This window comes from Chiloscyllium plagiosum, unplaced genomic scaffold (genome assembly GCF_037043375.1).
Source record: "Chiloscyllium plagiosum isolate Xiang-an unplaced genomic scaffold, Cpla_swu_hap1 HiC_scaffold_39, whole genome shotgun sequence".
Lineage (NCBI taxonomy): Eukaryota > Metazoa > Chordata > Chondrichthyes > Orectolobiformes > Hemiscylliidae > Chiloscyllium > Chiloscyllium plagiosum.
The window spans coordinates 12,620,874-12,644,074 of NW_028270177.1; the positions used below are offsets into that span (position 1 = coordinate 12,620,874).

General features: G+C 41.2%; 1 protein-coding gene across 3 annotated transcripts in view; it reads left to right on the top strand.

The window, feature by feature from the left end:
• Window positions 1–23,201, top strand: part of acana (aggrecan a) — a 107,888-nt gene that overhangs the window by 55,167 nt on the left and 29,520 nt on the right. For 2 of the 3 annotated variants that reach the window (XM_043677240.2, XM_043677241.2), the window contains exons 7-13: window positions 753–1,469; window positions 3,431–3,605; window positions 5,287–5,414; window positions 7,542–7,835; window positions 10,632–10,997; window positions 14,739–16,430; window positions 22,042–22,155. In XM_043677240.2, the coding sequence (XP_043533175.2) occupies window positions 753–1,469; window positions 3,431–3,605; window positions 5,287–5,414; window positions 7,542–7,835; window positions 10,632–10,997; window positions 14,739–16,430; window positions 22,042–22,155 (3,486 nt within the window). The remainder of the gene's footprint in view (window positions 1–752; window positions 1,470–3,430; window positions 3,606–5,286; window positions 5,415–7,541; window positions 7,836–10,631; window positions 10,998–14,738; window positions 16,431–22,041; window positions 22,156–23,201) is intronic. The other variant, XM_043677242.2, reaches the window with a different exon arrangement.

The following is a 23,201-nucleotide window of genomic DNA, read 5'->3' on the forward strand; positions in this document are numbered from 1 at the left end:
GGAGGTGGAGGCTGGTACAATTACAACATTTCAAAAGGCACCTGGATGGGCTTAGAGGGATGTGGGCCAAATTCTGGCTAATAGGACTAGATTAATTTAGGATATGTGGTCAGCATGAAGGGTCTGTTTCTGTGCTGCACAACTCTATTACTCTACCTTTGATTATCAGCCACAAGGCTAAATGTTGACAGATGCCGGAGCACACATAATGCCCATCCCTTTACATAGTGTCTTCATGTACAGATGTATGGGATCCAGTATCTGTTTCATTATCACTGCATTAAATTGATAAGCCATGGCTGAGAGTTGCTCTGCCTGGGTTTCTATAATAGGTGCTACAGCCATTAGTGAGTACGGTTAAAGTAGTGTAATGGATACAGGGCACATGGATGAGGTTTGTTCAGTGCGACAGCAAGTATCAGACCTTCCAATCAGCTCCATGTGCAACATCCATTATTATTACCTAAAAATGTGCCAAATATAGTTTTTATCCCTAGTGCTTGGTGCTAACAATCATCCTCCATTGAACCAAAATGGACCATGACATGTATTCCAATGTGTTTTGTTCAGCCTGCATTTCAATCACTTAATTAGAGAAGCTAAGATTACATTGGTATAAGAACTTCAGACTGTTAGGACTCTGATATATAATTCAATTTGATGTTAATCTTTGCAATAGTTAATGCAATGAGGATCCTTCCTTTAATCTTCCCTTTGCTGCTAATCTCTTCAACATGTTTCTTTTCTGACAGGAAAGGTTGATATTGAAGCAATAACAGAAACTCCACTTATCTATCCAGCAACAGAGCCAGAAGAATTATTTACAGATGAAGGAAGTGCCTTTACCATTCAAACTATTACTGAAAGGGTCGAGAAATTCTTCACACAACCAATTGTAGACAAAGAAGCAATAGGAGATATTATTACGCTTAGTCCCTTTACTCCAGAGACTCTTCCATTCACTGAGGAAGTAACTGAGGTGACCAGAGTTCCTGAGATGCTCACTCCAGGGACCGGCAGCATTCCACCTTCTGAGGAACCTGTTCCGTCTGTTAGTGAGGGAATTACTGTTGCTGAAATTACACACCTACCTGAAAACCTAACAATTAGCGAAGATTTAACCACTCCTGAAATTGTATTAGCAGTAACTGAGGTGGTCACCCTTTCAGAAGTCACCGTTTCTGAGGTAGCAACTGCTGAGGTGTCTACACCTGCTGAAGAGCTGACAGCAACTGCAAGACTTGAAGAAGTCACAGTGACTCCGGGGGAGAGTCTAGCCACTATTGAGGAGGTTGTTGCTGTGGCAACAGCAGCTCCAGAGGTCCTTGCAACTGTGCCTGAGGAGCTAACAACTCTTCCAGAAGAGACTGGCACCCCAGTCACTGAGCTCATCACCCAAACATTAATGATCGAGGAAGGGAGTGCAACATTAGAACCAATATTTCCTATCAGCCCAGTTTCTACAACCGGTGAGTTATTGGCTTGATGGGTACAACAACAAATTTGCCATCATTTGGTGATATTTCAGAGACTGTAGAGGAAGGTATGGTGGCCTAGTGGCTATGGTACATGACTGGCAAATCTCAGGTTATGATTCCTAGCCCTGCTACGGCAAGTCACGAAAATGAATTTAAAAAAGTAAAGATACCTTAACGGTGCAGGTGCATAGTTCCTTGAAAGTGGTAGATTGAGTGATGAAGAAGGCATTTGGCATGCTTGCTTTCATTGGTCATAACATTAAGTTTAAGAGTTGGCAGGTCATATTGTGGCTGTACAGGACATTGGTGAGGCCACTTTTCGAATACCACATATAATTCTGGTCACCCTTCAATAGGAAGAATGTTGTCAAACTTGAAATGGTGCAGAAAAGATTTACAAGGATGTTGCTGGGACTGGAGAGTTTGAACGATAGAGAGAGACTGGATAAGCTGGCACTACTTTCCCTGGATGCCGGAGACTCAGGAGTGAGCTTTTGTGTTCATAAAACCATGAGGAGCATGGATAGGCTGAACAGCCAAAGTCTTTACCCCAGGGTAGATGAGTCCAAAACTAGAGGGGATGGGGAAAGATTAAAAAAGAACCTGAGGGATAACCATTTTTTAGAAGGTGGTGCTTGTATGCAATGAGCTGCCAGAGGAAATGATGGAGGTGGATATAATTACAACATTTAAAAGGCATGGGTATGTGAATAAGAAGAGTTCAGAGGGATACGGACCAAATGCTGGCAAAAGGAACTAGGTCAGATTGCGATGTCTGGTTGGCATGAACAACTTGAACTAAAGGGTTTGTTTCCATGCTGCATGATTCTATGACACCATGTTTATTTGTAGTTTGCATCAGGAAATACACAGTGGATAGGAAATCAGTCAGGGAAAGGAAACTTCTACCTCAAACTGCGAACACCAGCCCCATACAAAATAGTACACTTTCGACAGCCTTTGGAATTTGGCAGCCTACAGCCCGGAGGATGCAACATTGAGTTCTCCAATTCCAAGTAACCTCCCTTCCTATCCCCCGACTCCCTTCCAAGCCCCTCCCACTCCTTCCTCTCACCAACCGGATTTATTCCTCGCATTGACCAACCAGGTCGTACCCTCTACCTGTCTTCACCTATCCCCACTTCACCACCCTGCCTCTGCCACCCCCTTTATCTGCAGCTCCCCCTCCACCTACCCCAGTCCTGAAGAAGAACCGCCTGATGAAGGAGCAGCGCTCCGAAAGCTAGTGCTTCCAAATAAACCTGTTAGATTATAACCTGAATTTGTGTGATTTTTAATTTTGTACACTGCAATCCGACACCAGCACTGTCAAATCATGGATAAATAACAAACTGCCTTTAAACTCACTAGTCATTCATTCAAATATCGCTAAAAATGCTCATGTCTAGGATCCCACCCCACCCCTGTGCCCTGTAGGACAAAATGTGAATGATAATAAACTTTACTGTTTAATGGTACAACAGTAAGACTCCACCTCTGCTACTGTGTGTGATGAGGCTTGGAAGAGGAAAACATTTTGAGAGGTTGCTGGAATCGAACATTGTTTATTCAATATTTTATAAACTATAGACTTAGCAAGCGAGCTGCACAGTAACATCTCCTTTTAGAATCTTTCCAGCTTATTATCTCATACGTCAGTATTGAAGTAGCTTATGGTTCACATAATTGAGGAGTAGAAAGTGAGGTCTGCAGATGCTGGAGATCAGAGCTGAAAATGTGTTGCTGGAAAAGCGCAGCAGGTCAGGCAGCATCCAGGGAACAGGAGAATCGACGTTTCGGGCATAAGCCCTTCCTGAAGAAGGGCTTATGCCCGAAACGTCAATTCTCCTGTTCCCATAATTGAGGAGTAGGCTTTTACTCAACAACATTCACTGTATGTGGCTGGTTTTATTTGGTGCAACTCAATCACCTGCATATATGTTCCTCAACAGGGGTTGTTTTCCATTACCGTGCTATTTCAAGCAGGTACTCTCTGAACTTCACCCAGGCCCAAATTGCCTGCTTGGAAAATAATGCTGTCATCGCCTCACCTGAGCAGCTTCAAGCAGCCTATAAACAGGGATACAACCAGTGTGATGCAGGCTGGCTCTCTGACCAGACTGTCAGGTAAAACATACACTAAGTCTCTTCGTTCCAAACAAAATGTCATCTACTAAGCATTGAAAGCACAGAAGAAGGCCTAATGGTTCCATACTGGTGTTTATGTTCTACATAAGCACACTCCTACTCCTTTCCATTTAACCCGATCAGAATATCCTTCTATTTCTTGTCCCTCATCTGCTTATTTGGCTTCCCATTGAATACAACCATGTTATTTATATCCACTACTCTGTATGGAAGCACATTCTACCAAGCTCTTGGTATCCAAGTTTCTCCTGAATTCCCTAATAGATTTATCAATCACTATCTTATATTTATGGCCCCTAATTCTGGTCTTACGAGAAAATGGAGATATCTCAAAATTATAAGCTTTATAGCGATCATAGTTTGATTTGATTTGATTTAAGCTTTATTGTCACTTGTACTCAAATACAGGAGGACAGTAAAATGTGTATAATGTCGCCACACACACGCCATCTTAGGTACGAAGGAACCTAGGTACAAAACTTAGGTAGAAGTAGTAACGTAGAGAAACAAAGTTAAAAGTTAAGCATAACCATTGTTCTTAGTATAAATAAAGAAATAAAGTTAAAAGTTAATTGTATGATATTTAAGCATTACTTTAATGGTGATATTAATACAACTGCCAAAGCCATCATTAAACAACACCAAATAGTGTTCAACAGTTCCAGTAATTAATATAGTATAATATTATCCACAGGAGGTGATCCTCCAGTCCCATATTTCTGCTCAGCAAATTAATTAATTTGTAGTTGATTTGTATATCAGTGGCAGCTTTTCACTGAATCCCTCGATACCCTTGACTTACAGAAATCTCTCAGTCCCGGCACTCACTCAGTTTCCACAACCTTCTGTGGGATTTCCATATTTCACCACCCTTTGTGTGAAAATGGGGCTCCTGATTCAACTCCTGAATTCATGGAATAGAAAAGAAACTGATTCCAAAGCCTTTAACATCTCTGTGGGAGCCCGTCCCATTTCACCAACTCTCAGAGAAGATGCTAACCTGAGGCCTTGTTTGCCCTCTCCAGTGGATGCAAAAGATCCTATGGCACAATTTTTTAAAAATAAAGCAGGGGCTTTCTCCAATATTTAGCCTTCAACCAGTAACACTAAAAAGAATAGATTATCTGGACACTATCAGACAACAACTTGTAAGAGCTTGTTCTGTACAAATTGGCTACCACATGCACCACATCACAAAGCATTGAATTGGCTGCAATGTGCTTTGATGTATCCTAAAGTTGTGAAAGGCTCAGTGTAAGTTTTTTCCTTTCTGAGAATACTGATCCTAAGTAAAAATTAGATTCACTAAGCCTCAGCAGTTTTACCTCAAAGGAAGTTAATTGCATACATAAACCTCTGAAAAAAATCAGAGCACCAATCTTGCAGGGTACCGATTCTGAAATTGATATTCTGTGGAAACACACCGGCAATTGATTTTAATAATAAAGAGCAGCAAAAAAACAAATATTTTTGTCTTTGGTTCATAAACAAAACTTGGATATAAAGCATCTTTTCATTTTTTAATGTCCTTCCCTGAAAATAATGACATATTTTGTGGGCATTTTTCAAGCAAGCAAAAGCATATTTTGAGGTAAAATGGGAAAGAGTACAAACAATTATTTTTATGGATTTTTCATATCGGAAACTTCTGTTTGTTTAGGTACCCTATGGTGAACCCCAGAGAACGCTGTTTTGGTGACAAAGATGGCTTCCCTGGTGTAAGAAGCTATGGTGTCCGCAAGCCTGAGGAAACCTATGACGTTTACTGCTACATTGACTGTCTAAATGGTACAATATTTAAATCTGGACAGGGGCCTGTTTTTTTTTCCCCCTGAGTCTCTTGTAATGATCTCAGCTGATGTTATTATTGGACCAGTCTGGTTCCAGACTGAAATCATATCTGATCGTATTTTATATTATTTTGGTTGGAATGAGGCGACCTCTAACTGAAACATAAGGACACAATCCTACAGGTTTGGATTTAACAATAAAACAGAAGTTTCTTATGCAAAAGAAATAAGGATAAAATAGAATAAACCAAGCTATTTCCATATCATGCACAGTTAAAGATTTTGAAACACATATTAAAAATATAATCCCATCATTTCCAAAAAGCACCCTTTTACAGTACTTACCCCAGAGAGAATGCCCTTTTCTATGCCGCATAGAGTTCTGCATAGCTGTGGTTCCAATTCCCAGTCATAAGAATCAGATAGTGTCGTCCTCAAGTTTTCATAGAACTAAGCTTAAATTTTCTCAGCTTCAAATAACCCTTTCACCCTTTTACCCAAACACCTCTGGTCTGAAACTTTAACTAAAGTCCTTACACTAAGGCAACATGTTTTTTTTTTAATTCTAAACTATCTTCTCCATTTCCCAAGAGCAACTGTATTATGTATCCAGCTTCAGGTTCAACCAGGACCATAAAAAACTGCCCAAATGGTATCTGAAAATAGACATTTTTTTCAAACCATGGGTATTTCCTTTTAGCCCAAAAACCCAAATCCAGAAATGTCTATCTGAAAGCTTTATGCAAGACACGGTTTATTTTATTCACTCATAAATTCCCACCAACCTTTGAAACTATCATTTTGACAGTTCTTTTAAAAGATATCACCCAGACTGCAAAAATATTTATATGTTAATCATTAAACCCCTTCAGCACATAGAAAACTCTCATTCCATTAGTTCAAATTCAGAAATCCAAACTCAAAACTAAATAATATTAATATATATATATAAATTGCTTGCCATACATCATTATTTATCTCTCTAACTCACTCTCTCCACCTTTGAGTTAAACTTTGTTCACTTTTACAGACCGCAGAGTCAAGAGAAATCATGGCGCCATGAACACATCCTTCAAAAATGCCACACTTCAAATTCCTGGACAGTGGTGTTTGGGGGTGTAGGGAACAGGTTGTGAGCTGGTTTGGTAGTCAGGCTAGGGATCTGGGAAGTGTCTAATTATCAAGGCAATTGTCAATGTTCTTTGAGGGGGGACAGCTGTGATTGGACAAGTAGGAAGTTTCCTTTCAAGTCTTTGGTTTCCATGTCTTTGCACGCTCGGAAGTAAAATGAAGAGTGATAGTGCAGGAAATCTCAAAAGTAGGAAAAAAAATTAAGACGTTTCAAATAAAGATCCAATGACACCAGGATTAAGTTTGAGAAAAAAGCTACAGATTGTAAGAGCTAAGGAAGATGAGGAGATAGTGTTTCACCTTTTAAGGTCTGTGGAGGATAAGTTTGAGTAGAAGGCTATCAATAAGTCTTGATTTCAACTCTCAATGAAGAAGAAGACTATTGTAGGATTGCAGATTTAGAATTTAAAGGATGTAGTACAGGGACATTGCTAATGCTAGCACTTTTGTCACTAACTGGAGATAATGAAGGTTGTAATAGAGATGGTGGGGTAGAGGCTAGTGATGAGAAACTGGCAGGAAGCATCATTGTATCTTAAATAGCTGCTTTCCTTCTTCACACACAAGGCAAAGTTATGTTTCCTGCACCTTTAGACACTGTTAATTGTAAACTTGTTTTGGAATGTCAAGTACTTCTGCAGTGGTTGACCTAAAACCAGCAACTGGGTGACTAGAAATGTATGACAGGGTCAGTTAACAATAATTGAGCAAAGATGCCAAAATTTGTTGAAGTTCCAAAATGTGAAGAATTGCGTATGAAGGTATAAATGAAAGAAGTTATAAAAAAGTTGGTCAAGAATTAGGGTTAATGATATTGGGGAAAAACACAGATAACACTGTAATTATCCATAGCTAATAAACATTGAAAAGTGCTCCTGAATTCCTTACGCCTACTGTTCATTAGTATGTAACAATTTTCAAAAACGAGGAAACATGTCCCATAGTACATAACATTATCAAGTTTTGTTCATTTTGTTTCTTTTCTATATTACAGGGAAGGTATTCCACGCAACTGTGGCCGACAAGTTTACCTATGATGAGGCAGTTGATTATTGCCTAAGTCACAATGCTAAGATAGCCACTACTGGCCAATTGTATGCAGCCTGGAAGCAGGGTATGGACAAGTGTCGAGCAGGCTGGTTATCAGATGGCAGTGTTAGATACCCTATCCAAAGTCCCAGACCATCCTGTGGCAGTGGACGAGCTGGAGTGAGAACAGTGTACATGAACGTGGATCAAACTGGGTACCCTGATCCTGAATCACACTATGATGTTTATTGCTTTAGAGGTAAGAATTTTTTTTTCTATTCGTTTTGAGATTTCCCTCATACAGAACAGGGCCAGCAAGTGAGGGAATGGGTGACAGAAACGGAATGAGTTTGTACATCCTGTATCCTCTCTGAACTAATTGTTTCTTTATTATTCACTAATGAGATGTGGGCGGTGCTGGGTGGTCAACATTCATTGCCCATCATCAGCTGCCCTTGAACTGAGTGGCTTGCTAGACCATTTCAGAGGGCAGTTGAGAGTCAACCATATTGCTTTCATAGTGTTAATATTGCTTTCAGTCTGGAGCCATGTAGGCCAGACCAGGTGAAGATGGCAGATTTTCTTCTCTGACGGACACTATCTAGTGATCTAAATGGATTTTTCCAAAAGTCTGTAACTGTTACATGGTCATCATTGGATCCTTTGTTCCAGATTTTTCTTTTATTGAATTCAAATTCCACCATCTGCCATGGGGAGGGGGATTTAAATTCAAGTCCACCAGAACATTAGCTGAGGTTTTGGATTAATAGTGATTACACCAGTAGGCTTCCCTTTGAATTAACTAAACTTGTCCTTTCAGAAACAAAAACAGAAATTGCAGGAAAAACCCAGCAGGTCTGGTGGCCTCTGTGAAGAGAAATCAGAGTTAATGTTTTTGGGTGAGGTGAACCTTCCTCAGAACTGTCCTCTGTCTGCTATCTTGCATGCTCCATCACAAGATTCATTCAATGGTATGCACCCATTGTCTACTAGACATCATTGCATAAAATAAAGTTGCTTTCAGATGGGAAGTGGTAGTACAATTTCAGAGAATATGATTTTTAATCCCAGTTCAGGAACTCAACATCTGGATGATTTCTGATTCTGGACTCTGCACTTAATGAACTTAATGCCCAATGAGTGACATTGGGTAAGGCATGAAGGCAGGTACAGTTTCCTGGATGTGTTGCTCCAAGGCAGAAAACAGCCAGGATAAGGCTTGCAGAATAGAGCAAGCAAGAGACAAGAAAACAAATGCCCAAATGACCAGTTGGAAGATCCTTGACGTTCTATCTTTGAATCACCTTATTTTTCATTGGCTACCCCCAACATGTAACAGCTCCTCACATTGCTCCCGAGAGCTGAACATGTATCAAACCCAAGCCAAAGGGGAGGTGCTGACGTAGCTGTAACACCAGTGGCTTAGTAATCCAGATCGCCAGGCTATTGTTCTAGAGATATGGGTTCAAAATCTATCATGGCAGATAATGAACTTTGAATTTAATAAATATCTGGAATAATGAAAGGCAACCATATAACTGCTGCTGTTCATAGTTTCCTTTTAAGAAAGGAAATCTGCCAGACTTACCTGGTCTGGCCGGCATGTGACTTCAGACCCACAGCATCATGGTTGACTTTTAACTTCCCTTTAGGGAATTAGCAATGGGTAATAATTACTTCTCGCAAAAGAATAACAAAAAAATCTCTTTTCCCAGTCTCGTGACCCTCTCAGCCTGTTGTTAAGCTCTTCTGTGGGAAGTTTATCAGGGCATTAATTGAGGACAAGAGCATTATTGGCTCTTTCACCTACAAGCCACCATTCTTGATTGGAAAGCAGTGCATCCAGAGATTTCAGAGGATTGGCACAGCATCCATGTGGGTTACTTATAATGTACTCCCACACCCAGCCCCATCATTCCATATATCCCCGCCTCCAAAGACAAACAAAAATCAATCCCAAAGAATCATTAAGCATGGTTCCCATGGAAACTGGAAAACTAGAACAATGGTATGCCGGGGAGTGAAGACAACAGCATTGTAACTATGGTCTACAGAATAACAGGACCCTCTCCTGTGCCACATCTTCTCTCTTCCAGCTTCCCCACACAATAATGATTAACATTTAAAATTTTGACTAAAAGCAAAAAACTGCAGATGTTGGAAATCTGCATGTCGCTGGTATTTTAAAACAAAAACAGAAATTGTTGGAGAAACTCAGCAGGTCAGGCAGCATCTGTCGAGAGAGAAACTGAATGAATATCTCGAGTTATAGAACTATCGAGTTATACAAAGCAGAAACAGACCCTTCAGTCCAACTAGTCTATGCTAACCATAATCCCAAAATAAACTAGTCCCACTTGCCTGTACTTATATCCCTCCAAACATTTTTTATTCATGTAATTATCAAAATGTTTTTTAAATGTTGTAACTGTGCCTGCATCCACCACTTGCTCTAGAAGTTCATTCCACACACAAACCACTCTCTGTGTAAAAGAATTGTCCCTCTTGTCTTTCTTATATTTTTCTCCTCTCACCTTAAAAACGTAAGACAACCTGGAATTCCAAAGAAGTCATATCCCAAAGGTTAATTTCTACCATAAAAGACTGTTCCTACAGGAACTAAACAATGTCTGATCAATATATTCCAATGCTGCAATACAAGTTGGAAATGCTAAGATCAAAGTAACTAACTGAAGGGTGTACTTGCTCCTAAGTTGAGCTGAGACTATGTTGTACATGGGGGAGATTTTGTCATATATACCAATTTTAAATAAATGTTCTAGAAATTTCCATTTTTCCCCCGATCTTAACTTTGGTGGAAGAATGGTTTCAGCAGTCATTGATATCCATTTCCAGAGACACCACTGAAATTGCAGTGTACATTTAGAAAAAACCCATGTAACTTCTCCACTATAACCTCTAACGTCTTAATGCAAAGTCCTAGGGATGTGACACTCATTGACAAATCCCAAGGGGTACTTTTAACGTTACCATTAAATGCAGTTTGGATTCTTGGTGCTCACTATCTTTTTCTTTCTTCCCCTTTTCCTTTTAGAGGCGATTGTTCCTGTGGTTACTGAAGAGCCAAAGATTGAGAAACTGACCGTACCTGTGATCCTACTGGACAGGGTTTCAGAAACTCCTGAAGTTAAGGTAGAAACAACAGTGAGACCAGAAGAAGCTGAAGAAGGCAGGACTGAGACCTTTGTTGTGGACACTACAGGGCAGCCCACTATAACATTTGGTTTGACTGAGGAGACTATAGTGACCCAAGTGGTGCCAAAGGTGGCAGTATTGCCAACTGAATGGGCTACAATATCCCTGATGTCTGAGCCTACCACTGAAGCCATCACAGATACGTATCTCACAACTGAAGAGGCTGAGAAATTCCTTGAAACAGTTACACCCACAGCAGAGCCTGGTGAGTACTGCAGTTAATAATTTGGGAACAAGAAGATACTATTGGAGGAGTATTACAACCACACAATTCATGCTCTATATTAATGGAATCTAACCTTGCCTCATTGAGAAGTCTTCACTAGATTTCTCACAAACCCTTCAATGCTGAAGGAGTTGGTTTGTACTACACTAATAATGCTGGCGGCAAGCTATTTGTTCTCTTGTCTGGAGGACAGTTGTTCATTATTGAGTTTACACAGTGACAAGAGGAGCAGGATTAGTGGTGAAATTGGCCTTAGACTTTAGCATCAACCCAATTAATAAACTGTTCACTCTATGGAGTGCCTTCATAGAACCACAGAAAGGTTACAGCACATAAATAGACCATTCAGTCCATCATGATTGCACCAGCTGAACAAACTATCCTACCCTTCTAATCTCACTCTCCAGCATCCACTCCGTGGCCTGGTAGGTTCCAGCACTGCAGCTGCAGATCCAGGTTCCTTTGAAAAGAGTTGAGGGTTTCCAACTTAACCACCAAACTGGGCAGTGAATTCCACACACCCCTCTGCCCTCTAAATGTGAAAGATCTCCCTCATGTCCCCTCTGTTCCATCTACCAATCATTTTAAATCTGTGTCTCCTGGGAATGACACAGAGAAAGCAGGTCTTCCCTGTCCATTCTATCCTTATCCCCTTGTTATTTTATACACCTCAATAGGTCAACCCTCAGCATCCTCTGTTCTCAGGAATACTGTACAATCATAGCCTGTTTGATTTCTCCTCCAGTCTGCAGCTTTGAAACCCTGGCAGTGTTCCTCTAAATCTCCTCTGAACTCTCACTTATGTCCTTCCTGTAATAAGTGATTATAACTGTACCCAAACCTCCAGTCAAGGAATACCTCCAATTGACTTCAAGAAAAAATAATAAAGGGGTCCAACATGGGCAGTATGGTGGCTCAGCGGTTAGCAGCTTCAATTCCCACCTCAAGTGACTGTGTGGAGTTTGCACATTCTCCCTGTGTCTGTGTGGGTTTCCTCTGATTTCCTCCCACACTCCAAGGTTGTGCAAGTTAGATGGATTGGCCATGCTAAACTGCCCCGTGTTTGAAATGCACAGTTACAGAGATGGGGTGAATCTGGGTAGGATGCTGTTTGGAGGGGTGATACAGACTGAACAGGTACTTCCACACTGTAGAGGTTCTATGGATCTGGACTCTCTAGTTAATAAGGCCAATTTCAGCTTTTGGGAGGGAATTTCACAATTTTGTGAACTCCTACCCTAAGTTGTGTGTTGCAAATGTCCACTCATTGGCATATTTTTGGTTTGATGATCCTGAACAATTAAATATACTTGATTCCACATTTTCTTGAACAAATGATTGGACCAGAATATTCTTGAAGAGGGCAAAGTTGAAGTACATGGCCAGGAAAAGTGGGCTGCATGCATCATATTTTCTATCTTAAAACAAAAGTAATCTTCTCAAAGGCATGATTTGGAGGTGAAAATGTGTTGCTGGAAAAGCGCAGCAGGTCAGGCAGCATCCAGGGAACAGGAGAATCGACGTTTCGGGCATAGGCCCTTCTTCAGGAAGGTGATTTGGAGGTGTCAGTGTTGGACTGGGGTGGACAAAGTTAAAAATCACACAACACCAGGTTATAGTCCAACAGGTTTATTTGGAAACACTAGCTTTCCGAGCGCTGCTCCTTCATCAGGTGGTTGTGGAACATGACCATACGACACAGAATTCATAACAAAAGCGTTACAGTGCCATCGAGTTGCAAAGATATATTAAACTACTTCAGTTAAAAAATCACACAACACCAGGTTATAGTTCTTAAACAAATTTAGATTAAGTCTTTCATCTTTTAAAATGGGATAATGTGATTTAGGTTCTTTAATATGTAAATCCCAGAATTACATTCTCAAGGTAGCGTCAGCTTATTTAATAATAGGTGTCGTCTCAGCTCAGACAATGCATTAAATGTGTGAATGTAAAGTCTGTACCATGTTGAGTCAATTTTATTCCTGAGTGGGGCTTACAGAATCTTGCATGGATTCATGCAGTTTTTGAGCAAAATAAAATGTAATTCTGTAAATACAAATTTACCCATAAACTTATATGTGTGCGCGTGCAGGAGAGACTGTGTGTGTGTAAGCTTGGTCAAGTAGATGCATGAGTGTGATGGGGTATAAGCATATGAGAGGGTGTGTGCGTGGGGGTGAGTGCAGGGGGTGCATGTGTGCGCGTATGAGAGACAGCCTGTGTATGAGAGAGGTCAGCATGAGTGTGCGAGAAAGTAAAAGTGTGTGTGTGTACTGCAATGCGGGTCACCTGTAGTGTGAAATGAACCCAAGGTCCCGCTTGAGGCCTTCCCCATGGGTATCCAACTTGGCTATCAGCCTCTGCTTAGTCACTTTGTGTTGTTGCTTGTCCCGAAATCCATCTTGGAGGATGGTCACCCAGAGATCCGAGGCCGAATATCCCAGACCGCTGAAGTGTTCTCTGACTGGGAGGGAACAGTCCTGCCTAGTGATCATTGCGTGGAATCCATTCACCCCTTGCCATAGCGTTTGTTCAGTCTCGCCAATGTATCAAGCCTCAGGGCAACCCTGCCTGCAGGTTATGAGATAGACAACGTTTGCGAGTGACATGAGTACCTGCCATATATATGGTGGGAGGTATCCCCGCATGTAATGGTGGTATCCGTGTCGACACTTTGACACATCTTGCAGTAACTGTCGTGATAGGGTTGTACGGTGTTGTGGTCAATGTTGTCCTGAAGGCTGGGCAGTTTGCTGCGATCAATGATCTGTTTAAGGTTTGGTGGTTGTTTAAAGATGAGAAGTAGAGGTGTACGGAAGGTATTGGCAAGGTTTTCTTCCTCATCGATAATGTGTTGCAGGCTGCGAAGAACATGGCATAGTCTTTTGGCTCCCAGGAGTACTGATGCCACCTTTAGAATGTAATTCTGGGATTTACATATTAAAGAACCTAAACCACCATATCCCATTCTAAAAGATGAAAGACTTAATCTAAATTTGTTTAAGAACTATAACCTGGTGTTGTGTGATTTTTGAATAAAGTTGTTTAATATATCATTACAACTCTATGATACTGTAAACTTTTGCTATAAATTCCGAGTTGTATGGTCATGTTCCACAACCACCTGATGAAGAGGCAGCACCTCGAAAGCTAATGCTTCCAAATAACCCTGTTGTACTATAACCTGGTGTTGTGTAACTTTTAACTTTGTCAAAGGCAGTAAGAGCAAGGAATCACAATGCCTGAGGTGAAAATCCTCAAAGTATTTTCCAGTGAAAGAGTGTCAGGTATTGTCTTTTTGAACAAAATTTGTTCATGAGATGTGGGCATCATTGGCTAGGCCAGCTTTTAGCGCCCATCACTAATTCCTCAGAAGGCATTTAAGACTCAACCAAATTGCTGCAGGTCTGGAGTAACATGTAGGCAAGGCTGGGTAAGGATGGCAATTTCCTTCCCTATTGAATATTAGTAAAACAGATGCATTTTTACAACAATTGATGCTGGTCACAATTAGGCTAGCTTTTATTGTAATTTTTTTTAATGAATTCACATCATACTGTCTGTTATGGTGGAATTTGAACCTATATCTCGAGAAATACTAGCCTGGATTACTTGTCCAGATAACATTGTCACTACATTACGAACGCCTTTTGAATGTATGCAGTAAATACTATATTTTTTTCCATGATTTCAAACAGTTGTTTGTATCTTTTTCAGAGTTTACTGAAGTAACGCCTCTACCAGATATTGAGATAAGTGGAGAACCGTCCGGAGTCCCTTCTGGGGAACCTTTTATCAGTGGAGAACCTTCCGGAGAACCTCTTGTTAGTGGAGAACCTTCCGGAGAACCCTTTGTTAGTGGAGAACCTTCTGGAGAACCTCTCATTAGTGGAGAACCTTCTGGAGAACCTTTTATCAGTGGAGAACCTTCCGGAGAACCTCTCATTAGTGGAGAACCTTCTGGAGAACCCTTTGTTAGTGGAGAATCTTCTGGAGAACCTCTCATTAGTGGAGAACCTTCTGGAGAACCTCTCATTAGTGGAGAACCATCTGGAGAACCTTTTGTTAGTGGAGAACCTTCTGGAGAACCTCTCATTAGTGGAGAACCTTCCGGAGAACCCTTTGTTAGTGGAGAACCTTCTGGAGAACCTTTTGTTAGTGGAGAACCTTCCGGAGAACCTTTCACCAGTGGAGAACCTTCCGGAGAACCCTTTGTTAGTGGAGAACCTTCTGGAGAACCCTTTGTTAGTGGAGAACCTTCTGGAGAACCTCTCATTAGTGGAGAACCTTCTGGAGAACCTTTTGTTAGTGGAGAACCTTCTGGAGAACCCTTTGTTAGTGGAGAACCTTCTGGAGAACCTCTCATTAGTGGAGAACCTTCTGGAGTACCTTTTGTTAGTGGAGAACCTTCTGGAGAACCCTTTGTTAGTGGAGAACCTTCTGGAGAACCCTTTGTTAGTGGAGAACCTTCTGGAGAACCCTTTGTTAGTGGAGAACCTTCTGGAATACCAGACATTAGTGGAGAACCTTCTGGAGAACCTTTTGTTAGTGGAGAACCTTCTGGAGAACCTCTCATTAGTGGAGAACCTTCTGGAGAACCCTTTGTTAGTGGAGAACCTTCCGGAATACCAGACATTAGTGGATTACCATCTGGAACATCAGAGATCAGTGGCGAACCATCTGAAATACAGGTAATCCTAATCCCTCCAGAAGATAAAGAATATCCAACAATTCCATCTATATTTGTAGAAGCAGGGGAAGGACCCATTGAAGAACAAATTTCAGGGATTCCAGTTTCAAGTGGGGATTTGGATGCCAATGGCAAACTATATGACATTAGTGGCCAACCTTCTGGAGTTCCTGATGGTAGCGGGGAACCTTCTGGAATTCCCCAAATTGTTATTGCATCTTCCAGAATTATTGACGTAAGTAAGGAACCTTCTGGCATTCCTGAAGGTAGTGGAGAACCATCGGGAGTTCCAGAAGTCACTGGAGGACCTTCAGGAGTTGATGAAGTTAGCGGAGATCTTTCAGGAGTGCATCAAATTAGCAAAGAACCATCTGTTGTTCCTGACATCAGTGGTGAACTTCCTGTCATGCTTCTACCTCTAATTCCTAACATTTCTGGAGATGGTTCACTACCTGATGTGGTAGTGAGCACTGGTCCAACAGACCTTGAACTAACCTGGGTGAAAAGAAAGATTCCAGATGAAGCTGGAGGTGAAGGGGATAAGGTTTCTTCAGTGTCCGTAGACAGTGCGACATCCAGCGTCACAGAAATGTCAGTTGGGTCCGAGACTGTAGGGGTGCTAAAGGTTACTCCTGCTACTCCAATAACACTTTCAACTGTTCCACCTCAAATCTCGCCAGAAGTTGTGACAATTGTGGCTGAGCCGGTGATAGCAGAAGGTACTAAATGTTTTGATTCAAATTATCTTCCTCACTTGGAGTAGATTCTGTATTAAGTGGTGTTCCAGCAGCATAATGGAAAACTGTAGCCAAAAACCACTGGAATTGTGTATTTTCTCATTTACTAGCGGATCACCCTTGGCGGTGTTCACGGTAAGTCAGATGGAATGCTGTTTTATAATGACGAGAATGTTATGCGATCTAACATACTACTCCTCACTGAAATGGAGATATGTTTAAGACAGGCTGTGCTTTTAAGGCTGCAAGATCTGACTAATGTAAGTAAATATATCTTCAGGTCAGTCAGACTGTAATTGTTTCTCCCTGAGGAGAAATGGTTCCTTTATCCGTCTCCTGGTCAGAAAACACGAGAGACCACAATTACTCACAGTGTATGACCTCAGTTATTTTCATTCAACCTATTGTTCATCCTGACAGAAGACAGATCAACCTGAAAAGAGAGAGAGAAATGTACCTTATTGCTGAGGGTGGTTAACTTGTTTACATGACTAGGGGAGTCCAGTCATTCATGTAGCAGCCTGTCTGATTCTTACACTAACGAACTGGAATTTAACAAGAACGCTTTCCCAGTTGGGCCAAGTAAGGCATCTACTGAATGAGATGCTGAATTTTCATCATAGGGGTAAGAAGATTGAACCTGATCTGTTGTGAGGTCAGAAATTCATCTCCAATGAGAAAACATTCTGATTTTCCTGGGTATAAGCATTGATATGGAGCTTGCCCTTCTGCTCCTGCCACAGTTAATGCCAACCCATTCATAGCTCAAGCACTTGTCAACCATGTAGCATCATAGCACATCCTATACTGAGCACATCTTCCCCCTTTGTCACCCTCCTCCTCTAATAGGGTGGTGCCCTAAGGCAGCTGGGCTGGTTCACAAATCTGTACCCACTTGCCTTTAGATTGGCTGGCCCTGAAGCCACAGATAATCTGCCCAACGTTTGAAAATGAGAAGCGCAATTCATTAAAAGCTCTTAACAAACTTATAAGCAAGCTTTAAGCTAATTTTTAAATTAACTGACCTTGATAGAAAATCACTTCAAATATGCATTTATCAACTAAGGCGGCTGAATGGAAAACTTGAAACTGAAAGGAAAATTCACACATGCTGGTGCTTGGAGCTATTGATTATTAGTCCCTCACAACAGGGAGAAAGATCTTCATCACATTGTGCATTGTGATTCCAATTCTGGAATTTATGTTGGAGGAGGGATGAGCACTGGAGAGGGCGCAGAGGAGATTTATCAAGATGTTGCCTGAACTGTTGAACTTTAGTTACAAAGAGAAGTGATGTAGACTGAAGCAGAGGAAATTGAGGGGAGATAAGATTGAGATGGATGAAATGATGATGGTATAGATAGGGTACACAGGAAGAAACCTTTCCCCTTGGTGGAGGGATCAGTGACCAGGAAGCATGGATTTAAAGTAAGGGCCAGGAAGTTGAGAAGGGAATGTGAGGAAAAATGTCTTCATCTAGATGCTGAGATGAATCTGGAACTCGCTGCCTGCAAGGATGATAGAGACAGAATCCCTCAACAAGTTTAGGAATTATTAAATATGCACATGTGATGCCAAGGCACACAAGGTAATGGGCCAAATGCTGGAAAATTGGACTAGAATAGTTAAGTGATTGTTTTTGGCTGACACAGACTCAATGGACAGAAGGATTGTTTTCTGTGTAGTAGACCTCTATGACTATCCCCTCAATATAAATTGGATGCTATGTCATACACTACGAGGGAAAGAAGATTTTCTTAACCTACCCAGGTCTGCTGTGACAAACATTGGAACATTAACTATACTTCCAGCACTATATTTTACAGGGAGTACAGGAGGATAGGTAGCTGAATGATAATCAACACTGAAATACCTTTAAGGATATGGAAATATTCAAAACATTCAAAAGCATCTCAATGTTTCCCTAATTCATTACATTGCAGGCAGTGATGAACTCTAATCCTATAATGCCAAAGATAACTCAGTGTCCAAGATCATTTCCCCACACATCTCTTCCTTCCCATCTCTAGCACCAGCAAGAAAAGTCTATTCATCTGTTTTTGAAAAAAATCAATGTTCACCAGGACAAGAGTCATGATTAGGTTACTAACCAAAATATCCAGGATGTGAAAGATTAAATTCACCATATTTGACCGTTTTAATTCAGTTTCAGGGAAATAAATTGTAATATCAATAAAAGCAATGTTATCAGAGTGATGATAAAGATCCAGCTGGTTCTGCTATCCTGCTATCCTTACCGAGCCTAACTTACAGACTGGACTTCAAATAATTGGAGCAGGTTCAGCTCCCTGGCCAGTGAACTATTGGGCAAGCGCTTGGTTCTTCTGAGGAGGAGGTCCAGCTGCAGTAAGTGCTAGGTAAGCTGCGTTCATGCACCTAATCTCTGAGCTACCACCCCACTCCATCAGCAGCTGAGGGATAGCTGTCAGACATTTGTCCCGATTCTAAGTCTCATTGACAACCCAGACCATGTAGGTTTGTTTCCCCTGTGGGCTGAACCTTACCTCAGTTTAATTGCAGGTGGGTTTTCACATCACTAAGCGACTGATGCGCACCCTCTCCCATGATTCAATTGGGCTAATGGTCATGGTTCCTTTGGTAGATGTCAGAAATATCAGCCCAGTTGGTGAATTCGGTCAACTGGCCTTGAAGTGGCCAAGCAAACCAATCAATTGCTCCATCACTTTCTCGTGGCTATTAGGGATGGGCCACAAATCTTGCCAGAGTTGTCAACATCCTGAGAATGAAATTAAACATTTTGTTTTTAAATTCATTCATGGGATATGGACATTGCTGGTTGGACCAGCATGTATTGCCCATCCCTAGTTGCCCTTGAGAAGGTGGTGGTGAACTGCCTTCTTGAACAGCTGCAGCCCATGATAGGTAGAGCCACAATGTGTACAGTCTAGTTGCCCTGTTATAGGAAGGATATTATTAATGTGGAGAAGGTTCAGAAAAGATTTACCTCAAGATGTTGCTGGGAATGGAGACTTTGAGCTATAAGGAGAGGCTGGATAGGCTGTGACTTCTATCACTGATGCATAGGAGGTTGAGGGGTGACCTTATAGAGGTTTATAAAATCATGAGGGTTATAGATAAAGTGAATACCAAGGCTCTTTTTCCTTGAGTGAGAGAATTCAAAACTAGGAGGCATATTTTTAAAGTGACAGGGCAAAATTTTAAAAAAGGACACAGGGACAACATTTTACACATGTGTGGAATGAACTGCCAGAGGAAGTGGTAGATACAGGTACAGTTACAATATTTAAAATACATTTGAATAAGTACATGAAAACGAAAGATTTGAAGGGATATGAGCTAAACTCAGGCAAATGGGACTAGTTTAGTTTGAGGACATGGTTGGTGTGGACTTGTTGGACTGAGCAGTCTGTTTCCATGCTGTGTGACTCTATGACTCTCAGAGATGGAATTCCAGGACATTGACCCACTGATACTGAAGGAATGGTGATATGTTTCCAAATCAGGATGGAGACTGGCTTGGAGGGGACCTGGCTGCTGGTGGTGTTCCATGTATCTGCTGGAAAAAGCACAGCAGCTGACGAAACATCAGAGGAACAGGAGAGTTGAAGTTTCAGGTTAGGACCCTCCCAACCTGAACCATTAACACCCCCCACCACCCACCGCTCCTCTGATGCTGCTTGACCTGCTATGCTTTTTCCAGCTCCACACCTTGTTGACTCTGACTTTCCAGTATCTGCAGTCCTCACTATCTCCATGTATCTGCTGCCTTTGCCCTTCTAAGAGTTTGGAAGTTGCTGACTAAGGAGCCTTAATGTAATTTCGGCAGGGCATGTTGTAAATGTTACACACTATTGCAACTGACCATTGGTGGTGGAGAGAGTGGATGCTTGTGGATGACATTTGACAATTGACATTTGTGTACATTTTCAAGCTGGCTCCAATGCGAACACCTAAACCATTTGTGCTAAGGTCTTCTATTTGTAATCTTTCCTTTTTTTTAGAAAAATGGCACTAAAATGCCAGCAGAGAAATTTAACGTAAGTGTTTGCATTTGATGACAAAGTCTATCCCAGTGACGTAACAGGTATTGTGTCTTTGTGCACCTAATCAGTCAATGGCCCGATTCCTGAATCTTGGTTAGACTACTGAGAGTACTATACACAGTGCTGCCCGTCATATTCTAAAATGCACACAGAGGCATGAGAGAAGGTGTAACATGGATTTAAAGAATGATAAGATAAATTCATGGGTACAGAAATCAGGAAAGAAATGACAGGCCAGGATTTTTTCTGTTGCGAAAAGTCTAAAGGGCAAATAGACTTTAAAGTGGTTGAAGTATTTTATTAGGCAATGTTTCTGAAAGGGTCAGTATTGAAGACCAAATTGAGCTCCACTCAACCTATGTCATCTATATCCTAAGAGTCAGCACATCTTAGGATCTCGATGGGGACAGACCTGTTATCCAACATCTCCCAAAGGTTTTATTAACACTGTTTTCATACTAATGGAACTTACACATGATTGCTATCATGCCGTAAAACACAGCTTCTGTAAGACAGAAGCCCCTTCTTGTTAGATCACCTTGTGGTTTTCCTCTATCCCTTTAGACCTACTAGGCCCTGTAGACTTAGTTAGAGAAGGAAGACATTGGCAACTGTCCAGCCATCCATTTGTTGGCAGTGGTTGACATCACATGCTCACACAACAGAAAGGTTTTGATCAAGTGGATACAAAGAGAATGGTTTGGCTTGTGATCGAGGATCTATCAGTATAAAACAGTGATAAGGAATCAGACAACACCAGTTGAGAGTCCAACAGGTTTATCTGGAAGTGCAAGCTTTCAGAGCGCTGCTCCTTCATCAGGTAACTAGTGGGACAGGAACACTGGACACAGAATTTATAGTAAAAGATTAAAGTGATGCAATGTCCCACCCCAGTCCAACACTGGAACCTCCACATCATCAAGAAATCAAATAGGGAACTCAGGAAGAATGTCTTTTTCCTAAAGTAATGCAAATTTGGATTTTTTTGCCACTGGGAGTAGTTGAAGAAAATCATATAGATCTATTTCAGAAGAATGGAAGCATGCATGGGAGAAGTGAGCAGAGGCCTGTCATAGATTTTGATGACAAAAGAGGAATAACGCTTGAGTAGTGCATATATTCCACCATGTTACTGTTCAGTCAGTAACAGTCTGTTACTGTGCCATCTATTTGATGTAATCCTGTGTAATGCATATTTTGAGGGAATGAACTGTAGAACCAGCCCTGCAAGTTGTATATGCCAGTTATGTTTTCAGAGCAATGCTCAAATGCTTTGTAATGATGACAATTCAAACATTTGCATGAGTTTAAAAGGATTCTTTTTTAAGGTTACAGAAATCGTTGAACTTACCAATTTGGGCCGAGAGGCTGATTTAGCCATCATCAGTAGATTGCTGTAGAAGGACTGTTTAAACCATGTTCAATAAAGGATGTAGGCACAGTTATGTTTAAATTGGACTAATTCTCAGTCCATTAAGTGCCTCACTTTAACTGAGTCAAACATCAAGTAACTGCATCACTCTGTGATCTTCCTGGTTTTTCCATAGTTGTACCTGTTCTATGTCAAGACAACCTCTGTGGTAAGGGAACATGTGTACTGAGAGAAGGCAGCTTTGTTTGTGAATGCCCGCCTGGATTCGCAGGACAACATTGCGAAATTGGTACGTGAGTCAATTATTATGTTACGTAGCCAGCTCACAGCCTTTCCAATGCAGTGAAAGGTAACACTACAATGATCGGGTGAGCACTACCTTTGAGTTTTGCCCAAATACAGCATCACGGTCGGTATTGAAATTGCAGCTAAGCACAAGGACCACCTGAGTGTTTGGCTTCAGCTTCAAGGCAGAATGCTCATACTGTGTGCTTCACACATCGACAACATGGGTAGGTCACAATTAGGATCTGGTTCCAGTCACCAATACACTACCTTGGAGGAGCTTCCGATTCCTAATCTCAGAGGACCAACTTTGAAGAAACCCAGAATCATGGAATTGTTACGGTGCAGAAGGAGGCCATTCAGATCTGCAATGATTCTCTGAGCATTTTGATTTACTACTAATCTCCTGCTTACTCCTCATGTTCTTCATGCTGTTTCTACTTGAAGCACCATCCAACACCCTCTTGGATGGTTCATTTGAACCTGCCTCCACCACGTTTCCAGGCAATGCATTCCATACCCAAACTATTCATTCTGAGAAAAGGTTGTTTTTGCTGCTCACGTTAGGCCCATAGAAAAAGCTAGATTTTTAACCATTGAGAGGAAGCAACAAGGAAGTGATTGTATTAAGAGAAATGCAACAGAAACAGTGTTAAAATGGTAAACTCAGAATATAACTAAATCATGACAATGTGACAGGGAGAGTCAACTGCAAATTCAGGGTTGACCCAGGATTTTCTCCTGTACACAGTGAGCAGTGTGGCAAGAACTTAGAGATCACTTTTAGGAAACAGTTGAAGTTGACATTCGCCCTGGAGCTGGAAAAACCTCCAACCTGATATTTATTTTACAAATAGATGGACATTCTGACCTCAATTTGTTTGGAAAATTACTGTCAGTTCCTCTCTTAACCACAAGATGGTGATGCAGTACCATCCATGATCATTCAACACCAAGGAACTCCCATCTGTTGCATGATCTTTAACATTTGGCAGTTGTTCCAAATTCCATAGTGTCTCCCACTAGAGATGGATTCTCCTTTGAAAATTT